The sequence below is a fragment of the Orcinus orca genome, chromosome 6 (genome assembly GCF_937001465.1).
Source record: "Orcinus orca chromosome 6, mOrcOrc1.1, whole genome shotgun sequence".
NCBI lineage: Eukaryota > Metazoa > Chordata > Mammalia > Artiodactyla > Delphinidae > Orcinus > Orcinus orca.
In genome coordinates, this window is record NC_064564.1 from 77,418,488 (window position 1) to 77,445,656 (window position 27,169).

At 40.9% G+C, this 27,169-nt stretch overlaps 2 protein-coding genes across 15 annotated transcripts in view; one reads left to right on the plus strand and one right to left on the minus strand.

Annotated features, from left to right (window-relative positions):
* The window catches only part of GCNT1 (glucosaminyl (N-acetyl) transferase 1), a 202,272-nt gene that overhangs the window by 158,559 nt on the left and 16,544 nt on the right, over window positions 1-27,169 (plus strand). For all 4 annotated transcript variants that reach the window (XR_007477796.1, XR_007477798.1, XR_007477797.1 and 1 more), the window contains exon 4: window positions 23,194-23,310. The gene's annotated coding sequence lies outside the window, so the exon portion shown is untranslated. The remainder of the gene's footprint in view (window positions 1-23,193; window positions 23,311-27,169) is intronic.
* The window catches only part of PRUNE2 (prune homolog 2 with BCH domain), a 96,493-nt gene continuing 75,066 nt past the window's right edge, over window positions 5,743-27,169 (minus strand). For 3 of the 11 annotated variants that reach the window (XM_049710814.1, XM_049710822.1, XM_049710823.1), the window contains 5 exons: window positions 23,725-23,823; window positions 20,262-20,297; window positions 19,679-19,717; window positions 15,028-15,075; window positions 5,743-8,926 (listed from right to left, as the gene is read on the minus strand). In XM_049710814.1, the coding sequence (XP_049566771.1) occupies window positions 8,896-8,926; window positions 15,028-15,075; window positions 19,679-19,717; window positions 20,262-20,297; window positions 23,725-23,823 (253 nt within the window). In that variant the 3' untranslated portion in view covers window positions 5,743-8,895. The other 8 variants (XM_049710821.1, XM_033440250.2, XM_049710815.1 and 5 more) reach the window with 7 other exon arrangements.

The window sequence follows — 27,169 nt, forward strand, 5'->3', positions numbered from 1 at the left end:
ATAAATGAACGTTGACTTCAGTTTACACTGAACTTCCTTCTCTATTGCAATAGCATAGTGCTTGTTAAAATCTGTCCTTAACCATTTTCACTAATATCTGACTCTATTTCTCTTTGGCAGCATGTGGAGAAATGCAGAGTCTCACGCAGTGATAGTCTAAATGAGTATAATCATTCCTTAGGTGGTTTAGCAATATTTATCAACAATTTAAATTTCTTTCAACCGAAGTATACTACTTCTAGGAAATTATCAAAAAGATTTTTGGACATAGAAAGATGATCAGAACACAAACTCTGCCTCTTTCTCTCTCTACATGTATATAAAATTTATAAAGATACATCTGGAAAGATCTTCCAGATAAATGTATTCTAATGTGTTAATAAATAGTGGTGTGATTAAGTGGTAAGACTGGGTGATGTTACCCACTTTTTTATACTTTCTATTTTCAATAAGCACGTGTTCTTCCTGTAAGCAGAAAAGAAAATGAAGCCATTTTATTTTATATGTTGAGAAAATCAATTAGAACGAGAGATATCAGTGACCACCATCAGAAAACTTCAGATATGCAAGGACCATTGGTCTGCTTTTTTGTACCAGTGCTGTGATCTTGAGTATGTCCCATAAGCATCAAGTTCCTACCAAAATGTTACTTGTGCTTGTGTTCAAGTGGCGATAGCAGGGAGAGACTATTTTCCTTTCCTAGTCTTCCTATTCTCCTGTATTTTCCAGTTTTTACAAAATGATCACGAACTACTTCTAGTGATGGCATATAACCTATATGAAACTATCCAAAACATATTCATTCTGTTCATAAGAAAATGATGGACAACTAGTATGAACTTTTGGAAATTGTCTTTCTAGTGAGGAAATAATTTTAAACATAAAATATGCCAATGCCTTTTATGTTGGAAATCATTGGAAATTCCTCCTCTATTGAGTTTCCAAATAGGAAAGCTTTTTATGAGTCTCTTTGCCCGTAAAAGTACTCTTTTTTCCTCTTGCAATTAATAGGTATTTGGGGGTGGGTGCTTTGAGTGTATGTAACTATCCTGTTGTTCATCAAAATTTTAATTAACTAATTAATATCAGAATGATATGAACTCCCGGAATCTTACTTTATTCAGTAGGTTATAATCTGTTAGCATGATTATTTATTTTAGTCCTCACATTGTCCCAAATCTAGCCAGCTGGAGCCCCTTCAATCTATCTCTGTGTTCTTTGACATGTCCCCGACAAAAGCCCTATAGACAGCATCTTCAGGTGTTCAAATGAATATCACAAGGATGCAATGAGAAAAGCACAAATCAGTTCTGAGTTACAGATGCCAAAGATGAATAACCTGAAACCCAAATCAAGGGACATTCTACTGAATACTGTGAGAGATCTTCCTAAGTGTCAGGGTTATGAAAGTCAAGGAAAGACTGAGGAATTGTTCTAGATTGAAGGAAACTAAAGAGATGTGACAACTAAATGCCACTTGTGGTTTTGAACTGGATCCTTTTGCTTTAAAGGATATATTTCAACAGGTGAAACTTGAATGGCATCTGTGGATTAGATGGTAGTAATGTTTCAGTATTAATTTCCTGGTTTTGATAATTGTATTAGGTTATGAGGAGAATGTCCTTGTTTGTCGGAAGTATACTAAACATCTAGGGGTGAGGAGGCATTATGCAGACAACTTACTCTCAGATATTTCAGGAAAAGTAATTTCTTCTTCTGTTCTTGCAAGTTTGAGATTGTTTCCAAATAAAAATTAAAAACCAGAGGTAAACTGAGCAAAGGTAAGAGATGGAAAGCCTGGAAGGAGCTAGAGGTGGAGTAAGGCAGAGGATGGTATAAAATGGCTATATCTGAGAGAAGAGGAGGAGGATTCACGAGAATTAGTCTATTTAAAAGAGGGAGCAGGAGAGGAAACAAGATGCTAATATGGTTGACAGAAAGTAAAGGTGGGGCTGGCAATGGATTTGGAGAAGTTGGCAAGTTAACAGACAAAGGGCTGAGTGGGAAGATGAGGAAAAGAACTCATGTTTATTGAATGCCTTCTATGTATAAAGTACTAGGCTGGACATTTAAATCCCATTTAACTCTTACATAAACTTGTAAGATGGGAGTTTTATCCACATTTTAAAAATGGATAACTAAGGTTCAAAGAAGTTGAGTAGTCCAAAGTAATATAGCTGGTAAGCAGAACCAGGATTTAATTCCCACTATGTGCAGTTTCAGTGAGACTGGGATAGTAGAGGAATGGTCTCATCAGGTCATGAAAGGGGAAGAATTTAATTTTTACACCCCAGAGATTAGAGGGAGCACAGAGATTGAGTGAGATGGTGGGGGTTTGAAGTCGGGATTGAAGCCAGGTCTTGAATAATTTGAAGAGATGTGCTAGCTGAAGTCATTGGGGAAATGGTAGAAAAGCAAAGAAAAGAGAAACATTGAGAAACACCATCACTTATAGGTGAGAGGAGGCAAGAGGGGCTCAAAGAGGATTTGCAGAGGGCGAAGGGGGCATTGTTGGCCAGCTTCTAAGAAGGCACCTGATGATTCGCACGTCCTGGTATTCATATCCTTGTGTAATCGTCTCCCCTTGAGTGGGGGCTGGATATAGTGACTTGCTTCTAATCAGTAGAATGCAGCCAAATTGGCAGGATGTTGCTTCTGTGATATGGTTACAAAAATGGTAACCTCCATCTTGCTAGCAAATTCTTTGTTGTTGATTTCAATGAAACAAGCTGCCAGGTGGAGAGAACCATGAGGCAGAGAACTGAGGATAGCCTCCAGCTAATGACCAGCAAGGAATGAGGCCCTCAGTTCAACAACCTTCGAGAAACTGAATCCTGCCAACAACCATGTGAATGAACTTGGAGGCAGATTCTGTCCCAGTTGAACCTCTTGCGAGAGGGAACAAAGTCAGGAATGACTTAGGACACTATCTTGGTGATGTCACCCCTCTTGATGGAGTCTTGTGAGGGACTCTGAGCCAACACTGTGATTGTAGCTGAGAGACCTTGAAGTGGAGGATCCAGCAGAGATGTATCGGGATTTCCAATCCACAGAAACTGAGATCATAAATGTGTGTTGTTTTAGGCTGCTAAGTCTTCGGTTACAGTTGATCTTCATTATTCAAGGATTCCATAATTGCAAATTCACCTACTCACTAAAACTTATTTGTAACCCCAAATCCATACTCATCTTGTTTTCATGGTCATTTATGGACACGTACAAGTGGTGAAAGCCTGAGTTGTCTGATGCGCATGCTCCCAGATGAGGTTGAACAAGGCAAGGCTCAGCTCTCCGGTCTCTGTCCTTTACGGTAGTAAACAAGCGTCCTTTTCATGGTCTATTTAGTGCCATGTTTTTGGTATTTTTGTTTGTAATTTTACTCTTTAAAATGGTCCCCAAGGAGAGAGTTGAAGCGCTGTCTAATGTTCCTGAGTGCTGTGATGTGCCTTACGGAGAAAATTCCTGTATTAGATAAGCTTTGTTCAGGCATGAGTTATATTCAGGATTTGGCTGTGAGTTCAATGTTAATGGGTCAACAATATATATTAAAGAAAGCGTATTTAAACAGAAACACATACAAAACAAGATTAGGTATTGATCAGTTGATGGAAATGTGACCAGAGGCTCACAGGAACCTAAAACCCTGTATTTCCTCTAGGAGCAATGGTTCAGTACCTGCTAATTCAGTGTTCTCATTGCCTTTATAGGATGGAACTGCCTCAAATAATGAGAATTCACCGTAATTTATTATGTAGCAATAGATAACAAAAATGGGGCTGGGTGGCTAAAAGGACAATTCACTTCACCAACCTATGGGAGAAGAGTTTCACAAGGAGGGCATGATTAAGCGTCGAGGGTGCAGGTCTCTCACTGCGAGTGAGGCAAGAGAGGTAGTGGTTGGCAATTAGTAGTGCCTGCCATCTGAGTATCACTAAAATGGCTGCATATCAAAAAGAAATAATTTTGTTTGGCTAAAGAGAATTGTTTTCAATGGATGTAAGTGAAAATCTAGGAAAATGAGCTTCACAGGGCAATCTCCTTGCTCTATCAAGGTTACCACTGTGTGAGGATGGATGTGTCAGAAGGCACCAGCTTCATTAAAAGCTCCGTGACTGTTCAGGGTGATGTAGCCCAGGGCAGCCTTCTGGCAGCTGCCGCAGCACTGACGCTGCCAATGCAGGGAAAGGGTGCAACGACAGGAGAAGCTGTAGAAGGGAATAGCCCCTGACGACCCCAAGCACCTTAACACGGCTCTTCCATGATCTGTGGCTGAAAGTTTAAGGTATTTTCATTTTATTTACTTGTAACTTCAGCCTATGAAAGGTTTATTGTTTATTTTGATGTTTAATTAGACTCCCAGCTTCATTCTGGGTCCCCAGTCCTCACCCTACCCCTGTATTCCCTCTAACGAGTGTGCTAAGTCATTCAATATGTATGCATGGACTTTGTATAATAGGTAGCACTGTTTTGTGTGTGTAGGCTTAGAATTTACATAAATGGCACCATGCTGTAAATACTGAGTTCTTCCTTCTTCCACTCTACCCTGATTTGTGTTGCTCCATCAGTGTGTAATTTGTTGCTTCTAACAGCTGTGTAATACACCATAGTGTGTATATCCCCACATTTTACCCATCCTTTCCCCTAGCCTGCCTTCCATTCCCACGACCAGTTAGGTGAAGGGAGTGGAATGAAGGTTAACAGTACACGTTGCAGTATCATGCCCTTCATTTGCCTGTAATTGCTTCTCAGTCTTCTCTTGTCCTTCTTCCCTTCATTGGGTAGAGGACAGTATTCACCAGGACTCATTCCTACGTCATGAGAATGTGCAACGTCTAACTTTTTGCAGAGCAACTTCCCATTTGGTTCCTCCCGCAATTTTCTGAGAAGCAGAGGTACACATTTGTTTATTAGGTTTAAAAAAAAAAAAAAAGCTTAGTGGTAATTCCCAACACCACCTGATGGCTCTAAAAGTAAAAAAAACCAAACAAAACAATAACAAATAAAATGGCATTTAATGAATTTTAAATAAAAAATAAACATATGCTATGAAAAGGCAAGAGACAGAGAAAGGAGAAGTTGACAAAATCAAGTAACCATGAAACATGGAGATGCTTCCAAAGTGAGAAATTGCTCACCCAGAGGGTACACCACACATTTTGAAAGCTCAGCTCATTGAGGCATGGAAAGCAAAAATGAAAAGGGAAATAATGTTTGGGTGACAAGGAAGCCAGAATTTATACTGTCCTCAGGGACCAGGTACCTAGCCAGACTGATATCCAGATAAGACTCCTGCAAAGTGAAGCTAGAAATAGATTCTTGCTGACTCAGAAAAAGAAAGCCATCACTTGTGTGTGGAATCAATGTTTATTTCTGAATTATACAGAGAGGATATACATACATACATATATATATATATATATGTGTGTGTGTGTGTGGTGGTGTTACATATCTTTATATTATTAATTTGCACTATTTAGGTAGAATTTATTTATTTACCAAAACAAAGGTCTAGTAGATACTTTATTCTGAGCGATCCAATATGTGGTAGAAAAAAACCTTTAAATATATAAAAGATTAGTTTGTGCACATCTAAATGTTTCTAAGTGAACAAACTACAGAGGCATTGTGATTAATTAGATGAGGGTTGCAAACTTAGTACCATAACTGAATACTTAAAACAAGACTTAAGAACACAAAGGCTTGGAGTAGTGACTTCCTCACACATGTCAGAGTTATGTCTTAGAACAGGGGTCCCCAACCCTGCCCCCCAGCCACGGCCTGGTAGGAACCGGGCCACACAGCAGGAGGTGAGGGGCGGGCGAGCCAGCGCAGCTTCATCTGCCGCTCCCCATCTGCCGCTCCCCATCGCTCGCTCCCCGTCGCTCCCTCCCGTCGCTCCCTCCCCGTCGCTCCCTCCCCGTCGCTCACATTACCTCTGAAACCACCCCACCCCACCCCCACCCTGTCCCTGGAAAAATCGTCTTCCATGAAACCGGACCCTGGTACCAAAACGGTTGGGGACCGCTGTCTTAGAAGATAACCCCATAAAACATTGTATGGCTTCAACAGGAACTTCGGGTTTTCTTCCGCCCCCAGCTATTGCCCTCCAACAAACTTTCTTACTCCCTGATGATATCTTCTGTGCAGATTTTTGTTCTTTCTCTTAATCAAGGAGCTAAGTGAATAGCACTTGCCACTTTAGGAAAACAATGCGTTTGCCCCAATGACCCCTTGGTTCCCTTAACAACAAATCTACAGGAAAAGTGCAAACAGTTCCCAGAAGTCAGAACCAAAGCAAGAATGCCCAGAATGCAAGAGCTAGATAGTTGATGATGGGAATGTTTACATCTGTCTACATATCGGCTGAGCGATTATTTGTTTTCAGGATTCTTCTAGGCTTCTATGTACTTGGTTTGAATTTACCTGGTGGCCTTTCTCTAGCACATGCAATTAATTTGTCTTTTTAAGATAATAAAATAGCAGATGCCTATCAGAATGGTTACGCAGCCCGTAGAACAGCCCAAACAAAATCACTGATTGAGCAAGATGCTCATCATTTCCACATAGGAAGATGAAGCTCCAAACACAATACCACCTGAGTAGCCTTCCATGAACAGGCTGGCCAAGTTCAGAGAATATGTGAATGGTGGGATTGTTGTCCTGTCTGGTTGACTCTCTCACAAGAGCCTTTTATGGACAGCTCTATGTCCTCGGATTCTTCATTACTTCCGGCGGCTAGGGGGACCATGTAATTTCTCTTCCAAAATGGGATATGGCTGAGCGAAAGGGAGCATTGAGACTAATTATGTCAGGGCAGCAGTGAGCCAACTGGAAAATCGGGTCATTGCTCTGTTCTGAGAGAGGCATAACTTGGGCTGCCGAAGGCAGAGGTGAGCTGTGGGAGGGGCTGCGCTCCGGGGGTTTTCCTCTCAGACACACCAGGTGTTGTGAGGGAGGAGGACCCCAAAGAATGGTTTAACAGGATACCAAGCGGAAAGGGACCGAGGGGAGGACATAGATAGCTGGGGCTTATGGAGGAAAGAGAGCTGACCTGTGTGTAAGAGAGCACGTCTGGAAGGGGGGTGGAGGCGGACGGGAAGCAGATGAGGGCGGGACAATTCAGTCACCTGTGCAAAGACGTCTGCTTCAAAGCATTTCAAAGCTCATGACACGTAGGGCTCGAAGTGTCCCCGACAGCTCTCCTGGACGCAGTTACCATCCTCAGACTATGGTGGAACCCCGTTCTCCACTGCATTTTAATTTTTGCTAGCTTATTAGTAATAGTTGATACTGGAGACTGAGAATCGTCTCCAGGGTAAGGGCAGGACCTCAGCAATGCCTCTCTGTACAGCCAAAAGCCTTCTAAGCAGGCTCCACTTTGGGTCATGTAAACACAACCTGAGCCATGGACTCGTGGCTAGGACTCCTTGCCTTTTTCGGCAAGCCATGCGTTTCACTAACTTGTGGATGCCAAAATTCTCTTTCTTAAGAGTAAATTAGTTTGTGCGTTTGTGCATGCTGTTAGAGAAACCAATATCTGAATACAAATGGGGAGGGGGAAGGATGGATGTGCTGACACGGTGCTCAGCAAACGCTTTCTATAAAGAGAGTCAGTGTTTTAGGCTCCGTGGGCCCATGGTCTATGGCGATTACTTCACTCTGCTGCTGTAGTACGAAAGTAGCTGCAGAGTCTGTAAGCAAATTTGTGTGGCCGTGTTTCAGTAAAACTTTATTTATGGGGACTGAAATTTGAATAGTTTTCATGTGTCATGAAATATTAAAAACATTTTTTTTCTTAGCCCAAAGTGTGAAAACCATTCTTGACTCGAAGGCCATAGGGCAACAGGTAGGGGCACTGGATTACAAACCCCTCGCTCTGCTAGAGGCCCACGGGTTCTAAACCACATTGGTGTTTTAAAGGGCATATGAAGACTTACAAAGGACTGTTTTGCAAGTGATAGTACAGACTCATGTTTAATTTGAAAGCTGTGATTAGAGTGTGTTAAAGCAGATTACTTTTTATAATGCATGTGAGAGAGAAATTCAGATAACTGAATGTTACCAAATAACGAATTTCTGAGTGGGCCACCTTACATAGAACCCTTGGCACTTAAAGTGTAACTAAGTTTAAGTTAAACTAAGAACTAAGTTTATGGCTCGAAGCACAGACAGCTATCAGAAATGGGGACATTGATCCTTAAGTTTCTCAACGTGGAGGCTGGAGAAATGATTTTGTAAAAAGACCAATTCACAGAAAACATGATGCCCAGTTTGATAACTAAAATAAAATTGATGTGAATTAGAAAGCCTGGCTTCCTTTAGAGACGTTAGCAGAGACGATTCACGTGGACAAGAGCCAAGTGGGCACTTAGCTGATGTGGTGTCACACCTGTGTCTACTTTATGGCTGTCTTAAGCAAGCTTAGGATTTTAAAGGTAGAGTTATGTGGGGACCACTTTCCTAGGGACTGTTGAGCCCTGTGTATTTTAAACCTGAAATGATCACCAAGGAGAAATCCAGCTAATCTATGGAAACAAATCCACTCACGATAAATAGTGGACTGAAGTTATCTTAGTGGTCAACACCAGTCTAAGAGACGAAATACCACTGCACCAAGGGTTAATGAAATATTGAAACGGAAGGTCCTACTTTCTTGCTGAGGTTCAACTAAAATCTTAGAGGCACATAACTGGCAAAATAGGAAAATACACACAATTTCATAAAACATGTTAAGAGCAAACAAGTTCCCTTACTGTTTTTCCCCTTAGAAATTTAGAATGGCACTAGGTAGTGCAAAGTGGGAAAAAAGTACCATCAGCCCTGTCTCTTCCAGGTAGATATGTTTCAACAGAACCACGAAGCAGAAAAGCATCCTCTTCTTCCAGCCATGGCCAACTAGGGCTTTTCTTTTAGCTTCAGATTAATACTTTGGAGAAAAAAAAAAAAGAAAAGAAATGAGAAACATGAGAGACTGAATAGAAACAGTAATGATTTGAGGAGGGCTGTGCTTGCTTTTTTTCCTCAAAGGACTTACTGAAAATAAATCATGCATGCTTCTTATACTAGACAAATCTGGTAAAACACAATCTTCCCTAGTTGCCAAGGCTCTCTTTAACATATGGAATCTGTTCACTTTTACCAAAGTTTCTGGAAGCATTTTACGCCTTTCCAAACGATTTAGGGGGCAAAAGACTTGTGTGCAGGCTCCCTTTTAAGTGGATTACGATAAGGAATATTATTGCATTTTGGAAATCCACCTATTTTTTAGTAAATGGCCTTTCCTTGTGGGGCAAAAAAATGGTCTGCTTGAAATAAGGAACATCTGACAAGCGCTAAATACTAAGAGGTAAACAATAAAACAACAATGGCAAAACCCCTCCAATATTTAAAAAAAAATTTTCCTATTATAAAAGAAACACGTTTGTTTTTGAAAAATACAGAAAACTATGAAGAAAAGTAAAATTTAAAAGTGACCTCTTGGGCCAACGTCCAAAGAAAACCACTGTTGACCTTTTTTCATGCATAGCACCTTTGATTCCTCCCCCCAGATGTTTTGTCTTGGAGCTTTTAAAATTTTGTTAAATTCATCAAGAGTATGTTTCTAACACGTGAAAAGTTATAAACTTGCTACCATATGTATGACCTTGGAAACGTGAGGCTAAATGAAAGAAGCCCGACCCAAAGCCCATGTGCCATGTGACAGGAAGCACCCAGACGAGGCAGATATAGTCAGGAAGTCGGTTGGTGATTGCCAGGGACTTGGGGTCAGGGGAAATGGAGAGTGATGGGGTTACTTTCTGAGGTGAGGAAAATGTTCTAAAATTGATTGCGGCGTTGGTTGTACAACTCAGTGACGATGCTGTGCCGCTGAACTGTGCAGTTTAAATGGGTGAATTCTATCTCAGTAAAGCTGTTATTTAAAAAGCACAAGTCAAAACCACAATGAGATGCCACCTCACACCCACCGGGATGGCTATTATCGGAAAAACAGAAAACAAAAGTGTTGGAGGAAAGGGAACCCTTGTGCACTGCTGGTGGGAATGTAAACTACTGCAGCCATTATGGGAGACAGTATGGAGGTTCCTCAAAAAATTAGAAATAGGACTACCATATGACTCAACAATTCCACTTCTAGGTACATATCCAAAATAATTAAAAACAGGGACTCAAACAGATATTTTTACACCCATGTTCACAGCAGCACCGTTCACAGTAGCTAGAAGGTGGAAGCCACCCAAGTGTCCATCGATGGATGAATGGATAACAAAACGTGGTCTATACATACAATGAATATTAAGAAGGAAGGAAACCGACAGTTGCTACAACATGGATGAACCTTGAGGAATTAAGCCAAGTGAAATAAACCAGTCACAGAAAGATAAATATCATGTGATTCCACTTATATGAGGGCCCTAGAGCAGTCAGATTCAGACAGAAAGTCGAAGGGGGTGGGGGGCTGGGAGCTGTGGTTCAATGGGGATGGATTTTTAGTTTTGCAAGACGAAAACGTTCTGGAGATCGGTTGCCTGACAACGTGAATGTACTTAACATTACTGAACTGTACACTTAAAAATGGTCAAGGCACTATTCAGTACAGTTTGTGTTAGGTGTATTTTACCATAATTTAGAAAAAAACTGATAAACCGAGGGGGGCTAGCATTACTGTGGCCCACACGTCCCTCCCCGCAGGTAGGGGCCACCTCGCTCCTGAATCGTCTGTCATTTCCGTGATGGCACGTGGTTGGTTCTGTGTGCTTCTGAACCGTGTGTGTGCGGTGTCCATGGGTGTGAGGCGCTCTCTTTTCCCTCCAGGTGACGCGAGAGGGACTCGCCGGCTGTGACTCCACTGCTTTCACTCTCACCCTCCAAAATTTTCTAAAGTCAAAGGATTTGCCTGAAAAGGGCGCCAACTACTTTAAGGAGATGGATTCTTATATCCTAAGAAAAGCTTGTTGTAAAGAATGTCTATTGAGTTTGGTATCCATAAGTTTGTTTTCTATGTCTGTGGGCCTATTTCTGTTTTGTATATAAGTTCATTTGTATTGGGTTTTCTTTTTTTTGATTCCACATATAAGTGATATCACATGACATTTGTCCTCTGGCTTACTTCACTTAATATGATAATCTCCAGGTCAAGGGAAAAGAATCTGAAAAAGAATATATATATACCATATATATATATATGATATATATGTATACTGAATCACTGCTGTACACCTGAAAGTGACACAACATTGTAAATCAACTACACTTCAATTAAAAAAAAAGATGGAAAAAAAAAAGAATGTCCACTGAGTTCCCAAATATCTAGGGAATAAGCCTAAAATGGCTTCGGGCCACTTGTGCCTCTCTTCCACCTCCTGTGAACATATCACAACTTCCTGGCATCTACCAAAGAAGAGGGCTACAGCCAGTGAACACTCAGAGGAAGAACTTCCACCATGAGAAAAGAAAAACGCTTTGTTTGAAACAGGCAGCTTGGGAAGTATGTGCGGATTTTGCTTAGGTCTGCCCTCCCTCCCGAGCCTTAAGTCTGTATCTTGCAAAGGTTACTGTGCTTTGCGGGTGGAATCTGCAGCAGCTGAGCCCTGTTTATTCTCGCAGCTCTGCAAATAAAGCCAGCCCATCCAGTTTACAGTAGTTAAGGTATCCTTCCTTTGAAATACCCTCAGCAATTCGACCACTTCTTAGCTCTGGGGCCTTGGCCTAGTTACCTATCTTCTCTAAGTCTCCATGTCTGTATCTGTAAAGCAGAACAATTGTGTCTCTCTCACGGCTTGCTACGGATTAAGTCTACAGTGTTTTCAGTTGCACAGAATGAGCGCACAGTAAATGTCTATTATTAGTAGCAGTAATATTCGTACTAGTAGTAGAGTAGCAGTAGCAGCTCTGTGTCTTTCTGAAATGGGGAAATCATCTCTCTGCTTACAATAATCTTGTCTCCATTGGGAGTTTTCAAACCCAGCCATGCTGTCAGGAGAGGCCAGGTTGTCATGGATATTAATCTCTATTTTATGCCCTCAAGGATCTGACTTGTCTTCTTACCAGCAGGGTTTTACCATGGAGGTGTCTTCTTTTTTATCCACTCTGACCCCTTCGATCTTTTAGATTAGATCTTTTTCTAATATGCATTTTCAAAAGACAGATCCTTCTTGACTTGTTTTTGCTTCAAAAATGGACTTCCAGCTGCAGTTATTCCCAAAAGAATGTTATTAAGTTTGATTGACGATTGGATTTTTATTCTAATTCCTATGGTGGTGGCTCAGTTTCTTTCGCAGACCAAGAAAATATTTATTACATCTGGGGCACAACATCTGAAGAGTGTGAATGTGGGTCAGAACACTTGAAATCGTCTTGAAAAGTTTAAAGGGCACGGTCACTTTGTTTCATCACCTAGCACCTGATAAAAATCTGGAAAAAGCACACCATTTTGAAACACCTCATTTTTCATACTGACTTTTTTGTAAACTTTTTAGGGTTTAATTTAACCCTTCAGCTTTTGGTAAACAAGAAGCTGAAAAGTTGAAATTTAATAACCCAGTTTATGGAAGGAGCAAGAGATAGTCAAGAGTGGATGCTTTTTAAGTTAATACAGGAAACCACACTGAAGATTAATTTCCGAGATAACAGTTGTGTTGTGAAGCTACTAATTTAAGTCTCCCCACACAGAACCACTTCTCCTGGATCATGTAGACTTTTTATGTGTGTAAGAATATAAAAAGTCATGTTGCAGGTTTTAGGAGATGAATGAATAAATAAAATCCAAACCTGACAGTGAAGGAGACAAGCACCTGGGGCTACTTTTAAAAATAGTATGCTTTTCGGAAAAAACTGACTTTTCATCAGACTTGAAATATGAAAGGAGTATTCCTCATTGGGCAGACGGGCTTCACTTTCTAGAACTAATTTTCCAGTGAGACATAGTAGCTTTCTGCTCATTTCCTATAGGCTAGTTTGGCTTCTAACGTGTGTTAAATGAAGTTTCTTACAAAGCTTCTGACAATATTGTTTAATGATAAAAGGAAACTCTCCTGTTCGCTGTAGGAAGAGCAGGGAGATGGACTTAACCTTCCCTTCTCTCTCTCAGGAACATGAGGCCATGACAGTATCAGCACACATCGCGTTTTATTCTTGGCCTTAATTGAGCTCCTTGGAAGAGCCTTTGCCCATTTTGCAGTTTATCCATTTAATACTAGCTAGAGAAGGTGTAAAATGCTTCCACTCCGGAACCAGAAGGTAAACGAAGCCTGGTATTCCGATATTAAAGAAAGCCAGAAACCCAGGGCTGGAAGTCAGCAGAAAAAACTCTCAGCCACTCTGGCCCTCATCCCGTTTCACATCCTCCACACTGTGAGCGTGTGTCTGGTAAAGAAGAGCTTAGGAAAGAGAGGGCTGAAGAAAGCGGAAGCCCGGAGATGAGTATTTTCTAAGAAGTGGGAAGTAACATTAACAATTTGCAGCATCCCCCCGCCCCCATGCCCATCCCTGGAATGAAGCCCAACAGAAGCAGTGTTTTGCCCTCTCCCCAGCCCAAACAGCCCTTTATACAGATGAGGAACAGAACACACAAGGCAGGCAAAGGAGTGGGTAAGCCCGCAGATGCAGCAGCTGTAGGTTAGTGAGGGACATCCGTCCGCGTTAACTGTGGGCACAGGACTCTGCTCTAGGGGACGCTGTTTTGATGCGGGAGGGATGATTTGCACAAAGGATTAGATGGACTATAAGGGCCTATGGTTTTTTTTTATTTTGCCGAACTTTCGCGTGACAGTTTGCTTGAAGCATTTGCTGTCTTCATCTCAAAAAAGGTGGGACCAGTGTACCCTTCAGAAGAGTAGCTGCTCGATTTCAAAGGTCTCTTTTACAGCCTTTGTTCTTTATGTACTTTTCAGTAAAGACCTTCTCTTTCAAGTTTTTGTGTATAAACTTCCTTAAACTGTAAGGTCACCATGGCAACTGCAGAGTAAGTGCACTGGGATTTTCCAGTTTCCCTTCAGACCTCCTCCAGGGAAAGGAGGTCACAAGAGAACAAAATGTGACAATAGCAGATACATTTAAATGTGATCTTTGCTCCTCCTTCTGGATTCCTGTGAAGAAGGACAAGGTTAAACTCTCCACAACTCAAACCCAATTAGGAGTCCCCGATTGGATGGCCAATTTCCCTGAGAGCATCATGGTGACCACAGTTTATTCCCTGAAACTGACCGGGACAATAACGAACTCTATTTGTCTTAGGCGACAAATTTTGTCCTCCCCGGTGTTCTCTTAGATCAGAGGTTGAATACCATTCCAGCATTAAGACCACCTCTCTCTGATTTCAAAACCACTGGCTCTGAAACTGCCCTGCAAAGGCTCCAGTCCCAGCTCTGGGCCATTCTTACAGCTGTACAAATTGGACTGGCCAGCTAATCTCTCTATGCTGCTCTTTCCTTATCTACAAAACGCACCTCACTGGCTTATTCTGAGGATAAAAATCAGAGAGTGTGCGTGCAGGTTTTTACATAGAACCTGGCACATGGTAAGAACCCAGTACATGCTCAATTTTTGTTTCTCACAGGATGAGACTAGATGGACTAGATCATTTCTAAAGTTCCATCCAGACTCAACTGCCTCTTGAATTTTCGAAATAAGGACGTTTTCTCTCCCATCCACCAACATAAGTTCAAATGGAAGTCCCTACTTTCACTAATTAAAATATGAATGATGTAATTCAGAAAGCAGAGTTGCATTCCTCTTGCCCAAATGCTTTTACATCTGGCTCAAATACTCATTTTCTCCTCACTTTTGGACTGGAAAAATAGAATGCCAAATGAAGACTTAGGTTGTCCTTACGTCATCTAATGGTGATCATGAGTGAGATGGTGTTAAGCTGGCACATTTCTCTTTAAGTTTCTAAATTCAGGAATAGAGAACATGAAAGCTGAACATCTAAACGGTGTTTACCCAATCCTCAATGTATTTTGTCTTTCAGAGCCCAGCCATACAACATAATAAGTAACCACACAGTTGTTATTGATGGTGAATTCTTACTCCTTCTCCATAGAAGACATTTCTGGTTCATTGTAAAGGCAGCTAGTTCTGAGTGCAAGGGGGGGGAGGAAAAAAAAGGAAGCAGTAAACATTTTCTCCACTGTTACCACTTTGTAAACGTGACAGATTTGGCCTTTTTAAACTGTTTAGTGTGGTCCCATTGCTACTACTGAACACATCTACACCTGAACAGATGATGAGATTAAGCTCTGATTCTTTTACCATCAGTTTTGAAATATAGTAATTGCTTCTGATTTAGAACCATAAAAGGAAGATTGAGAACTCCAAACACCTCCAGCGGTCTCTTCTGTCCTTGTTTTTTTTGTTTGTTTGTTTTTTCTTTTTCCTGACTTTTCAATCTATCTTATTCAGGGAACATTATATTGCAAATTTTTATTTGTAACCCAAATAATATAATATTTTAGACACAAAGGACAATCCTTCTCAAGCAGCCTGACGTTATTTACATACGAACACAGTTAACTTTCAGTTTTCACAACAACGAAGATTTTCCAAGACACTAAAAGAATGCCAGTTTCAGCTTTCTTTGGTGTTGTTACAGAAAAATACCTTACAGCTGATCTGTATTCAGGTCAAACAAGTGAGTCCTAACATTAACCTAAACTGATTGCGTCCAGAAAAAAAAATGTAACCATATAAAATAAGGAAACTTTTATTATGGTGTATGAATGTGTTTATACTTTCTTGTGTAATATTAGCTGCTTTTGATATTCCATGTGATTCCTCTGTTAGCCAATTTCAAACTTGCTTTATATTAATTTCCAATTAATACTTAACACTCCAACTGTTACTTGTTCCCCTCTGGTAAATATTTTATTGTTGGCAAACAAACGCCATTTAAAGAGATGCTGTGATCCTTTTTACGTGCGGGAGTTCCTTTTGTAATGTGAATAATTTCACAAGCCGGGGTATCTGTCTGCACATCAGAGGTTCGGTTATTAATGTTAGGTATTTTGTTGAAAATGGCAGAAGTCTGGCTCCCTGAGAAGGGCAGAGGGCTTTTTGCCCCTCTCCAGCTACCCTTCTCGCTGGTGGTGGTATTTTTATGGAGGATACCTGGCAACTCTAGTGAACAAGGACAGTCAGGCAAGTGTTGACTGTTCTAGAAAAACCTAGTGAAGCTGCAGTGGAATCAAGGCAGGGCAGTCTTCCAAACCTAGCTTTTCTGCTTTTTAACTTTGCGTAATCCTTCCAAGGCAAACAGCAATTTGCAGTTCACGTATTACTGTCACCCCAGAGGCGACAGACGGATTCTTCGCCGTTTTCAAAATAAGAACGGCTCTATAGATACAACTTATCCTTTGAAAGTATTTTCTTTCCTATATAAAACTAAAGGTTTAAGGAAAAAAATAAGGCAGGCTGAGGAAATTGCCTTCTGAAAGTCAATTAGAGGTGGAGGTGGTATGTGTGTGTGTGTGTATGTGTATGTGGGGAGAGGGTGAATGTTTAAAAACACTAGTGGGACTAAAGACAGACAGGCTTTGTTCCCTGACAGGGTATGTGTTTGCTTTTGTTAGAACCAGCCTGAAGCGTTCTAGTTAAGGTCGTGTGGAAAGTCAGGGGGCATCTGTTCGTGAAAGGAACCTGGTTTTTCTGGCTTCTAAAATCTAACCATAGATCTGCAGTGATTTATGTTTTCTGAACCTCAAGTCATCCTCTACAGTCTGTCCAAGGGTTGGGGGACCACTTCAGAGGCTGAAAGGTAGTCAAGAAGATGTAGCTAGCATGCCAAAACGGAAGGATTCTGAGGGATTTCAATCATCGGTGGGGTCAACAGAGTAAAATTCTTTCTCCTTCCACGTTTTCAGGTGTGCAGAGATATCTCATTGCCTCATCTCTGTAATGTCACCATCAGAAGAAGTAGGATCAATTGGAGGAGAATTTAGACAGGCGGCTTACTCACTGAATCCAAAGCAAGAGCATAGATCTCCTGGGACAAATCTAATTATTTTTATTCAGCCATTTAAGACAGTGATTCTCAAAGCAAGGTACCGAGACTGGCAGTATTAGCATTACTGGGAACTAGTTAGAAATACAGATTTCTCAGGCCTGCCGAATCAGAAGCTTTGAGGGCGAGGCCCAGGATACTTGTGTTTTAACAAGTGCTCCAGGTGATTCTGATGCACAGTTAAGATTGAGAACCACTGCCCCACAGCAGTGATCTTATTAGTCTTATGCACATTCACCAATTCATGCAGCAGAAATTTACTGAGCATCTAGTATGTACTAGGCATGAGCTTGGTGCTTCCTTTAGGAAGGAGATCAAGACATCTCAGGGCCACCCGAGACCATTTAGATATCGGGGGAGAGGATCTGTGGCAGTAGATTAGTGAACAAAATGAAGAATTTGAGAGAAAAAAAGAGAAAGCTACACAACTAAACCAAAAATGATAAATGTTTTCCTATGGTAGCTAAGCAGGAAGAGTAGAAATATGGAGGGAAGATAACTATTGAAGGAGGCAAGATTTTATGGTAATGATAGCACATGACTAGGGCTCTATAGTGGGTTTGGCTGGAAAATTATTGATGCTCTTTCCTCATCTTTTGTCTTGAAAACAGCTCCTTAATTTCATAAATACGTTATCCTAAAAAAATGAATACGAAAGGGAAACTAACTGCTAGTTCTCTTTGTAGGGAAAGCTCATGACAGTGCAATTTGAGCAAAGATAACTGCTGAAGGGGTACATTACACCAACTTTCGGTTCCTTGATTTCTAATATCTTCCTTCTTTCCACAGCTTCTTGTTTTCAACTGTTGAGTTAGAGACTAAGAAGATTCTGTTAGAGTAAAAATTTGTGTAATTTTGAGTATTGTTAGTCTAAATGGGTGTCAGTTACCTTGAAAGAAAACTAGAGGATAGGAGTATTTAACAGTAAACTACTCTAATGCTAAACTTTCTAAAGCAAAAACCTTTCCTTGAGTTTTTAAACCCAAAAGAGCCACACTATAAGCAAATAATTCTACAGATTACCTGCTATAAAAATGTGCTGTAGGGAAAAAATATCTAAATGGATTGTTTTCATGAGGAATTGGCATTTACACCTACGCAGGTAAAGCGTCACTAATTTAGATCTTACTTAGTCAGAATTTGTAGCTGTTTGGACATTGTCCAGGCTTTCCGCTTTTGCAATATCTATTAAAACAGGAACGGGTTATAAAAATTAACAGTGGGGCTTCCCTGGTGGCGCAGTGGTTGGGAGTCCGCCTGCCGATGCGGGGCACACGGGTTCGTGGCCCGGTCCGGGAGGATCCCACATGCCGCGGAGCAGCTGGGCCCGTGGGCCATGGCAGCTGGGCCTGCGCGTCCGGAGCCTGTGCTCCGCAGCGGGAGGGGCCGCAGCGGTGAGAGGCCCGTGTACCGTAAAAAAAAAAAAAAAAAAAAATTAACAGTGTAAGCAACATGTGAAATGGAGAAGCTTAATATAGCAAATATTCTTGTCTAGATTTCACATAAAGTGTCAGAAAAATTATCTGTGACCGGGAAATAAGAAAAGGAAATTACTGGATGTTCTTTTTTTTTTTTTTCGGTACACGGGCCTCTCTCTCACTGTTGTGGCCTCTCCCGTTGCGGAGCACAGGCTCCGGACGCGCAGGCTCAGTGGCCATGGCTCACGGGCCCAGCCGCTCCGCGGCATGTGAGGAGATCTTCCCGGACCGGGGCACGAACCCGTGTCCCCTGAATCGGCAGGCTGACTCTCAACCACTGTGCCACCAGGGAAGCCCTGAATGTTCTTTAAAAGCAGTGCTGAGTTGACTTTCTATTGATCTTACAACTCTGTAGAGGCAGATGTTAACTTGTAGATTTTTATTGAGCAGAGATGCAAATAATTTCTGTCCAGTGGAAAAGATAACCCTAAGGTTACAGTTTATTGCCCTGTTGAACATTAATCAGTTTTGTATCTAAACCAATATTTTCATCCTAATGTTCCTTTATAAACTGCCTATAGATGTCTAGCTTTTCAAATGCTCTTTGAACTGGTTTTAACAGCTTACTGGTTCCTTCATTAAATAATTAGTTGAACAAAATCATTGGCATGTATTCGTTTTATATTTGCATTAAAGTTATGATTTTGCTGTTTTGAAAACTATAATAATAGTGAGCAATAATTTTTTTATTCATCCAAATAGCTCAGAAGCTGTTAGTTAAGCTGTATTTGCCAGTCACTAAATAAGGTGTTTTTAAAAAATCTTGGGAATTCGTGAATTTGGTTCTACAAAACTATTGCAAAATTCAACTTGCCATCATTTTTCTGCATTAGTATGAACTGGTGAGGTTTATTGCCTCAATACAGCCAAGCGATCATCTGGATGTTATACTATATGTGGCAGTGCCTGCGATGTGTTTCTTTTGCTGTAGTGCCTAAAATTGCATGTATATTTTTAAAAGAAATTAAACAACAGTAACAAGATGACCAAGATAACCAAGATCATGGGGGGGGGAGGGTGTGGGGGGCAAATAGACTGTAGTACAAATAAGAGAAATTACATCTATCATGGAACAAAGGAAACTTTTAAAGGGCAGTATTGTCAGGATGCAAGAATAAAACACCAGGCATGCAGGTCCTCCCAATTCATTCCTGAAATGCAAGCCAACATCACTGCCAGCTGCTGAATGGAAACCAAGTCTTACTTAGCTGCTTCTGATGCTTCCCTCAGTTCTTCATCCAGTCTGCATGAGCAAAAATTAGCAGTGTAGAAAAGAAACAAAAAAGCAAGCAGAGCGTGAGAAGAGTCACCCAGCAAAGCAGAGCCAGACATAAGTGGAGCGTATGTGCTTTTAAAAACCAACCTTTGGAGCACTGAGACACATTCCTTCAATTAAATACGGTGTGTTCAGAACTCCGATTCAACGTTTATGTACGTTTCTTTTGCAAAGTCCTTCATAAAGATGATAGATATAAACGTTGCAAGAAAATTGGCAACATGCTGGCTGAATAAAGCTGGAAACAGCCATAGCAGTTGCTGGGGACAGTTAAAGTTAGCTTGCAGCCTGGGCCAAGTCAGGGACGTGTCTGGTTTAGTAGGTTTCAGTTGCAAATTAGGTTGACCTCAACAGCTTTTTTTACACACAAGACAAAGACTGGAAATGATATACTACAAGGGACTGGTACGAGGACCTCTGCTCCGATAGCGTGTTGAGGTCACCCACAAGTAAGACACTGGTGTACACACACAGAGGACCCAGCGTGAACTGTAGATCAGGAGACTTTTACCTCACACTTCTCTTATAAGATCTCTCTTCATCGTACCTTACAGGATAAAAAAATGAATGCAGTGAGGAAAACGAGCAGACAGACAGATGGAAAAAAAAATGACAGGTCAGTGTTTTACAGAACAGTCAAAACATGAGAGGAAAAGCCTACCCAAAGAGTAATCAAATTGCCTTTGGGGAGAAATCTTGTTTTTATTAGATATAGTCAATTATTTCGAATTTATGATTATATCCAGCCAATCCTCATGATTTGCAGATTCCGTGTTTGCAAATTCGCCTACTTGCGAAACCATAGTTGCAACCTCTAAAGCAGTACTTACGGCACTTTCATGGTCACTTGTGGATGTTCACAGAGTGACCAGAAATTTGAGTCACCTGACCTGTGGGTTCCCAGCTGATGTGGAACGAGGCGAGGCTCTGCCTTCTCGTCTCAGCTCTTTTGCTGCAAACAAGTAGGCTTTTTACAGTCTCTGAAGTGTCATGTTTTTCTCATTTTTGTGCTTTTTGCTGGCGATCTCTTTCTTTATTAAAAACGTTCCCCAAACATTGTGCTTAAGTACCATCTCGTATTCCTAAGCACAGGGAGGCTATGGTGTGCCTTAGGGAAGGATGTATGTGTGTTAGATAAGCTTTATTCAGGCACAAGTTACAGTGCTGTTGGCCCTGAGTTCAATGTTAGTCAATCAACAGTACAGGTCAAATAAAATATCTTTAAACAGAAACGCAATAAGACAAGTTTATATATTAATCGGTCAGTGAAAATGTGGTGACTGAGTACTCACAGAAACTCAGCCCTGTATGCCCCCTAGAAACAACGGTTCGGTACTTTATTCAAATCTTGTGAGAACATCACTGCCACAAATAATAAGAATCGCCTGTAATCAGTGATTATAAATCTGATTCCAGATTGGGCTCGTTTTTCTTGCATTTAAGCCCTTTGATGACAGGCTCCATCCCAGCTGAATATTGGTCTTGGGATTGGATGAGATCAGACCCTCTGAATGCTATTGTGTAATGGGAAGGAGCTATGGCTTGAAAATGGCATAATATGAAAATGAGGCAATGAGGGTCAGTCACGGAAATGAGAGAAAGGACATCCAGAGGAGATGGATTACAAAAGATGGGAGAGATCAATCATGGACACATGGGGAGGGCGGGCATGGTTGTAAATTTCTTCCTCCAGAAGAAACTCTTTCCAAATGAAGCCCTTCCTGCCAAAGAAACTTTTCCCAAATGGAGCCCTTGAAAACTGACATGTGTAGATGAATGAAAAGCTCCTCTGGCATGTTTAACTTCTCAACAACTAAACTTCCCTGTATAAATAGCAAGTCTCTAAAAGCAACACAATTACAATAAATAACATTCTGGATTGCCAGCTTTGTGCCAGGCTTCCTCAATGCTTTACGTACACTGTTCTCATTCAGTCCTCAGGACCTTTCCATTGCTCCTTACTTTCTCATTTTTAAAGATGCTGAAGCTGAGACTCAGAGTTTGTTAGTTTGTTTTTTTTAATTATTTTATTTTTGGCTGCGTGGGGTCTTTGTTGCTGCGCACAGGCTCTCTCTAGTTGCAGTGAGCGGGGGCTACTCTTCGTTGCGGTGTGTGAGCTTCTCATTGCGGTGGCTTCTCTTGTTGCGGAGCACGGGCTCTAGGTGCACAGGCTTCAGTAGTTGTGTCTCGTGGGCTCTAGAGCACAGGCTCAGTAGTTGTAGCGCATGGGCTTAGTTGCTCCGCGCGTGGGGGAATTTCCTGGACCAGGGCTCGAACCCGTGTCCCCTGCATTGGCAGGCGGATTCTTAACCACTGCGCCACCAGGGAAGCCCTGACTCAGGGTTTTAAATAGGTTTCCTGAAGTCTCAGAGAGGCAGGTGGGAAGGTTCAAACCTAATGCTAAGCCTCCAAAGCCCACTCTCTTCTCTTTTTCCACTTGCCACACCGGGGAAGCACTGCCATATTTACCTAGAAAATGTCCAGTGCTCATTTCCACTTGACGAGGGAAGGTCCTTGTCATCTTTTGCAAAGGGAGACGGCATTATAGGAGGTGGGTGCTCCAGTACTTTTACATTTAAAGACTAGGAGTGGGTTTTGGAGATGGGGTCCCTTTTGTGAGGCAGCAGGCTAGAGCTAGAAGGTGTGCTGGTTTCGGGACTCTATGAAGCTAGTGAGGATTAAAGCCACCATTAGGAGCTTATGAACACTCTGCTTGATTCAGCTGAGCTAACTGGCAGTCCTCAATCCAGTCGGTATCCTCTGTTCTTACCTGATATTGGGATGCCGGAAAACCAAACGCAGCTGCTTCTGAGTTTTGACTTTAGATGGTTTTTTAAGGGAAGTAAAGAAATCTGCTAGAAAAGGGCATGGGCATTGCGGTGCCAGGCTGACCTGGATTTGAATTCTAGTTCCATCTCTTCCTTGTTCCTACTTATACTTTGCATAAGTAACGTCCCCTTCCTAAGTTGTCTTCCTTCTCCGTAAACGGGGGTTTACTGTGGGGATTAAATAAAAGACATAAATAGAGCACTTCTGTGCCTAGCACAGCAGAGACACATTAGAGTCTTTTCCTTCCAGTTTCTGTGCCCTTTTTTTTTTTAAGTGAGGGGACTCTTTTTTGGAAGCCCAAATTGGGAGGTCACTTTTGCTCTCCATCTTATGGAGGAAGATGGGGTATCCTTGACTGTTTTCTCTTGAGCTGATGGTTAGATTCCTCCCAGTTTTAATCACACAGAAAGCTAGTGAATCAGACACAGTGGATGAAAAACATGATCGACAGTAAACAATAGCTCTTTTGCAACAATGAACCAGTTAGGAGGGTTCATTCTCCAGCATCATGTTTTTAAGTCCCAGCTCCAAGCAGTTGTTCGGTTAACTTTTTATTTGTATTATTTTTGCAGCCTAATCCTACAACCTTCAGTATCCATACTTTCTTCCCACAGGCTTTACCCTGTACTGAGTAAGGAGGTCATTCCTAACTGCACCACCCACCACTCTGCTTTATCTTTCACCTGAAGGGAACCATGAAGAAAAAGGACTGAGAAGAAAACAGAGAAAGGGTAATTTTTTTCTCTTTTCCTAGGGTCAAGCCGATAAATTACTTTATGTAAGGCAGTAAAGAAATCCAGGCTATGCACGAAACACACTGGGTCTGTGTGGCATGCTAGACACAAGTAACAAATATGCTGATTAATGTTAAATTCAGGCTTTCTCCAAAATGGTAGTAAATTCAAGATAAAAATGAGGAAATTTCAGTTAACACCAATAGAAGATTATGTGAAAGAAGATCTGAAAGAACAGAACAGTTATCGCTAGGCTATAAGAAAGGAAAATATTTATTGGAGAATATTTAATATTCGTTTTAAATAGAAGGTAATGCCCTTTCCCCATATTTTATAAATCAGTTATTTCCTAATCTCCTTCTCCAGACATGCAGTATTTCTCCCCAAATCTTCAAAACCATCAGGACTTACTTGATGATGCTCTCTGGAATATGGATGCAATCCATTGGGATCAGCCCACTGAGTTCTGATAAGCTACTGACGTATTTAATTTTACTGCTGAACTTTGAACTAGAAAAAAGAAAAGAAAAAAGATATCAGTCGCTCCTCCATCCCTTCTCAGGCTGCTGCCTCTTCTTGAAAATTCTTATCACCTTGTCCCAGCACTCTTCCTAAGAAGAATGGCTATATTATTTCAGTAGTTACTATGTGCCAGACACTGTTTTAACTGGTTTATATATATTCTTTTATTTCCTATGATTGATAGCCTAATGAGGTAGATACTATTATCGTTCTCTTTTTAAAGATAAGGAGACTTAAAACATATGGCGTTAAGTGTTTGCCCAGATTTCACCTTCAGTAAGTGGCAAAGCCTAGATTTAAACCCGGGCAGCCTGACTGCAGGGTCCACACATTGCACGGCCTCCCGGTGGTTCCTGCCACTCTGAATTGTCACTGGTTTATGGTTTGTTTCCCTTTGTTTGCTTGCTTGTTTTTAGCAAACAAAAATCTTGTCATTAGTTCTTTCAGAATCTACCACGGTTGATATATATATATATATATATATATATATATATATTTTTTTTTTTTTTTTTTTTTTTTTTTTTTTTGCGGTACGCGGGCCTCTCACTGTTGTGGCCTCTCCCGTTGTGGAGCACAGGCTCCGGACGCGCAGGCTCAGCGGCCATGGCTCACGGGCCCAGCCGCTCCACGGCATGTGGGATCTTCCCGGACCGGGGCACGAACCCGTGTCCCCTACATCGGCAGGCGGACTCTCAACCACTGCGCCACCAGGGAAGCCCGGTTGATATATTTTTAAAATAGATATAAACCTGTTTTCCTCTTATTTTTTTAGTTGTACTTTTATTTTAAATATATATATACTTTTTAAAGTTTTAAATCTTGAAAGGTCATTCCAGATGAAACACTGTTCAAAAAACAGTGTTCCAGTCATCGGATTTGAATGACAGACGGCTTTCATCTCAATGTTGTCATTTTAGATGTGTGTAAATGCATAGAAAACAACTTGCAAGGAGACCCCTGAATTTGCCTCTGGGGAAGGGGGCTGGGTACAAGAGTCGGTAGTTGCTGAAGGAAGAACTTGGTCTTTATAATGATTGGATGTTTTATAAGAAGAAGGAAGGCATTTTTGTATTGTTGGTGTAATAGCAAGCTAATTCTAAAAATAGATCATTCCAGTTGAAAGGGAATTTGATCAGGCATCAAACTTTCCTGAATGTTCTCCAATGAAAGGGCCTCCCCAGTCTACTGGGAGGATGCTGTGCCACCTGCCAACTGTACTGTCTTCTGTTCAACTACTGCGTATTCTAATAGGAAGTCTTTTCAAGGTCAGTTCTCCATACATCTGTCTTTCACATTTTACTCGCAGTTTTGACCCTGGGCCACTGGCTGTGACTTGTGAACAACCTTCATCTCCCAAAAGTCACTTCTAGTCGTCCTGATCAGCCTTGGGTGAACACACACTACCAACAATATGCTACCTTAGGCCACTTCCTTCCTCCAGAGTTTTCAAGCTAAATTCAGGTTTTGATGAAAGATGGAGGGGGTGGAATAAAAAGGCAGAAGAAGTTAGTTATGCAAGGGGGGACACCTCCACACTGGAATGTACAGTTCTCTAAATATGCCTGGTGTATGGTACCTCCTTCTTGGTGTGTTGGTACCTGCTGTTTCCTCTACCTGGCTTTAGCTAGCCAATGCTGTTAGTCTTCAGAACTCAACTTGAGGGCACATTCTTCTGGAAAGCCTCTCTTGATGCAGACTCTCAGCCTTCACACTCCACCTGTTACCTTAAAACTCATACTCACCGTGAGTTATCAGGCCTCATCGCGCTTCCTTTGTACCCTGTATTATAACTGTTTTCTAGTCCTCCTATGTCAGCTGCCCGGCTGTGAACTCCCTGAGGGCAGCAACTGAGCTATTTAACTTCTCAGGCTCCAGCACCTAACCCAATGCTTGACACAAACGATTCATTTTAAAAAAAGGCATTTGAGGGGAGAGAGGAAAATTAGGAGTATGGGATTAGCAGATACAAACTACTATATATATAAAATAGATAGACAACAAGGTCCTCCTGTGTAACACAGGGAACTATATTCAATATCCCGCAATAAACCATAATGGAAATACGATATATATTCTTTTTCATATTCAGTTTTTTATATATACATATATATATATGTATATATATAAAACTGAATCACTTCACTGTACACCAGAAACTAACACAACATTGTAAATCAGTTATACTTCAATTTAAAAAATACATGAATTAAAAAAAAAACTTACCATATACCTCTATCATAGGTGTTACCCTTTAGCAGTGAAAAGACCTATAATACATTTTAGTGACCTCCTTTTTTCAGTTCAAAAAATTGATGACACTGATGTAGACTGATTTACAGAGGGATATTTAAAGAGGGTCTTACATGATGAAATTGTAGAACACGGTGTTTAAGTGCTTGAAACGTGTGTTCTTTACAGTTACGCAGACATTGGGTTCAAAGCCTGAATCTATCATTTCTTGGCTGTGTTACCTTAGACCTGGGGTTGGCAAACCATGGCCAAAGCCAGCTTATGATTTTTTTTTTTTACATCCTTGAGCTACGACTGGTTTTTACATTTTTTAAATGGTTGAAAAATGCTCAAAAGAAGAATATTGTGACATGTAAAAGATTTCAGAAAATTCAATGTCAGTATTCATGAATCAAGTTTTATTGGAACACAGCCATACTTATTTATTTACATATTGTCTACGGCTGCTTTCACCCTACCATGGAAGAGCTGAGCGGTTGTGATTAAGACTGTATGGCCCATAACATGGAAAATACTTAATATCTGATCCTTTACAGAATGGCTTTGCTGGCTCCTGCTTTAGACAATTTATTTGACCTCACTGAACCTCAGGGTTTTCTCCTATATAACAGAAATAGTAAGCAGTACCTCCTTCAGAGGACTGTCATTAGGGTTAAATAAAATAATGCATGTAAGCACTCAGTAAAGGTAGGCCATTATTATACATGATCTACCGCAACACTACTTGCTATTTATTATTTTTGTTGTAATTATTATCTTGAAACGCCCTTCAATAAATGTTGACTTACAATCTGTTTTCAATACTCTTACCATAACAAGTATTTATCAGGAAGAAATATATTTGTTTTATAATTAGAGCTGAATTATTAAATAAACATCAGTGAATCAATATCAATTCTAATGCTTGCTTTTTTACGCATTAAAGTTTATATAAGCTCTTCCTCCTCCCCTGTCAAAGCATTTTCTGCTAATCTTAAAATAAGTGGCTTTTTGTACATCTTAAAAGCTCATATTATTTTTTAAAGTAATATAACATGGTATGGTAAAGAAATCTTTGCCAGAGGAAGACTAGGTTGAATCCTGC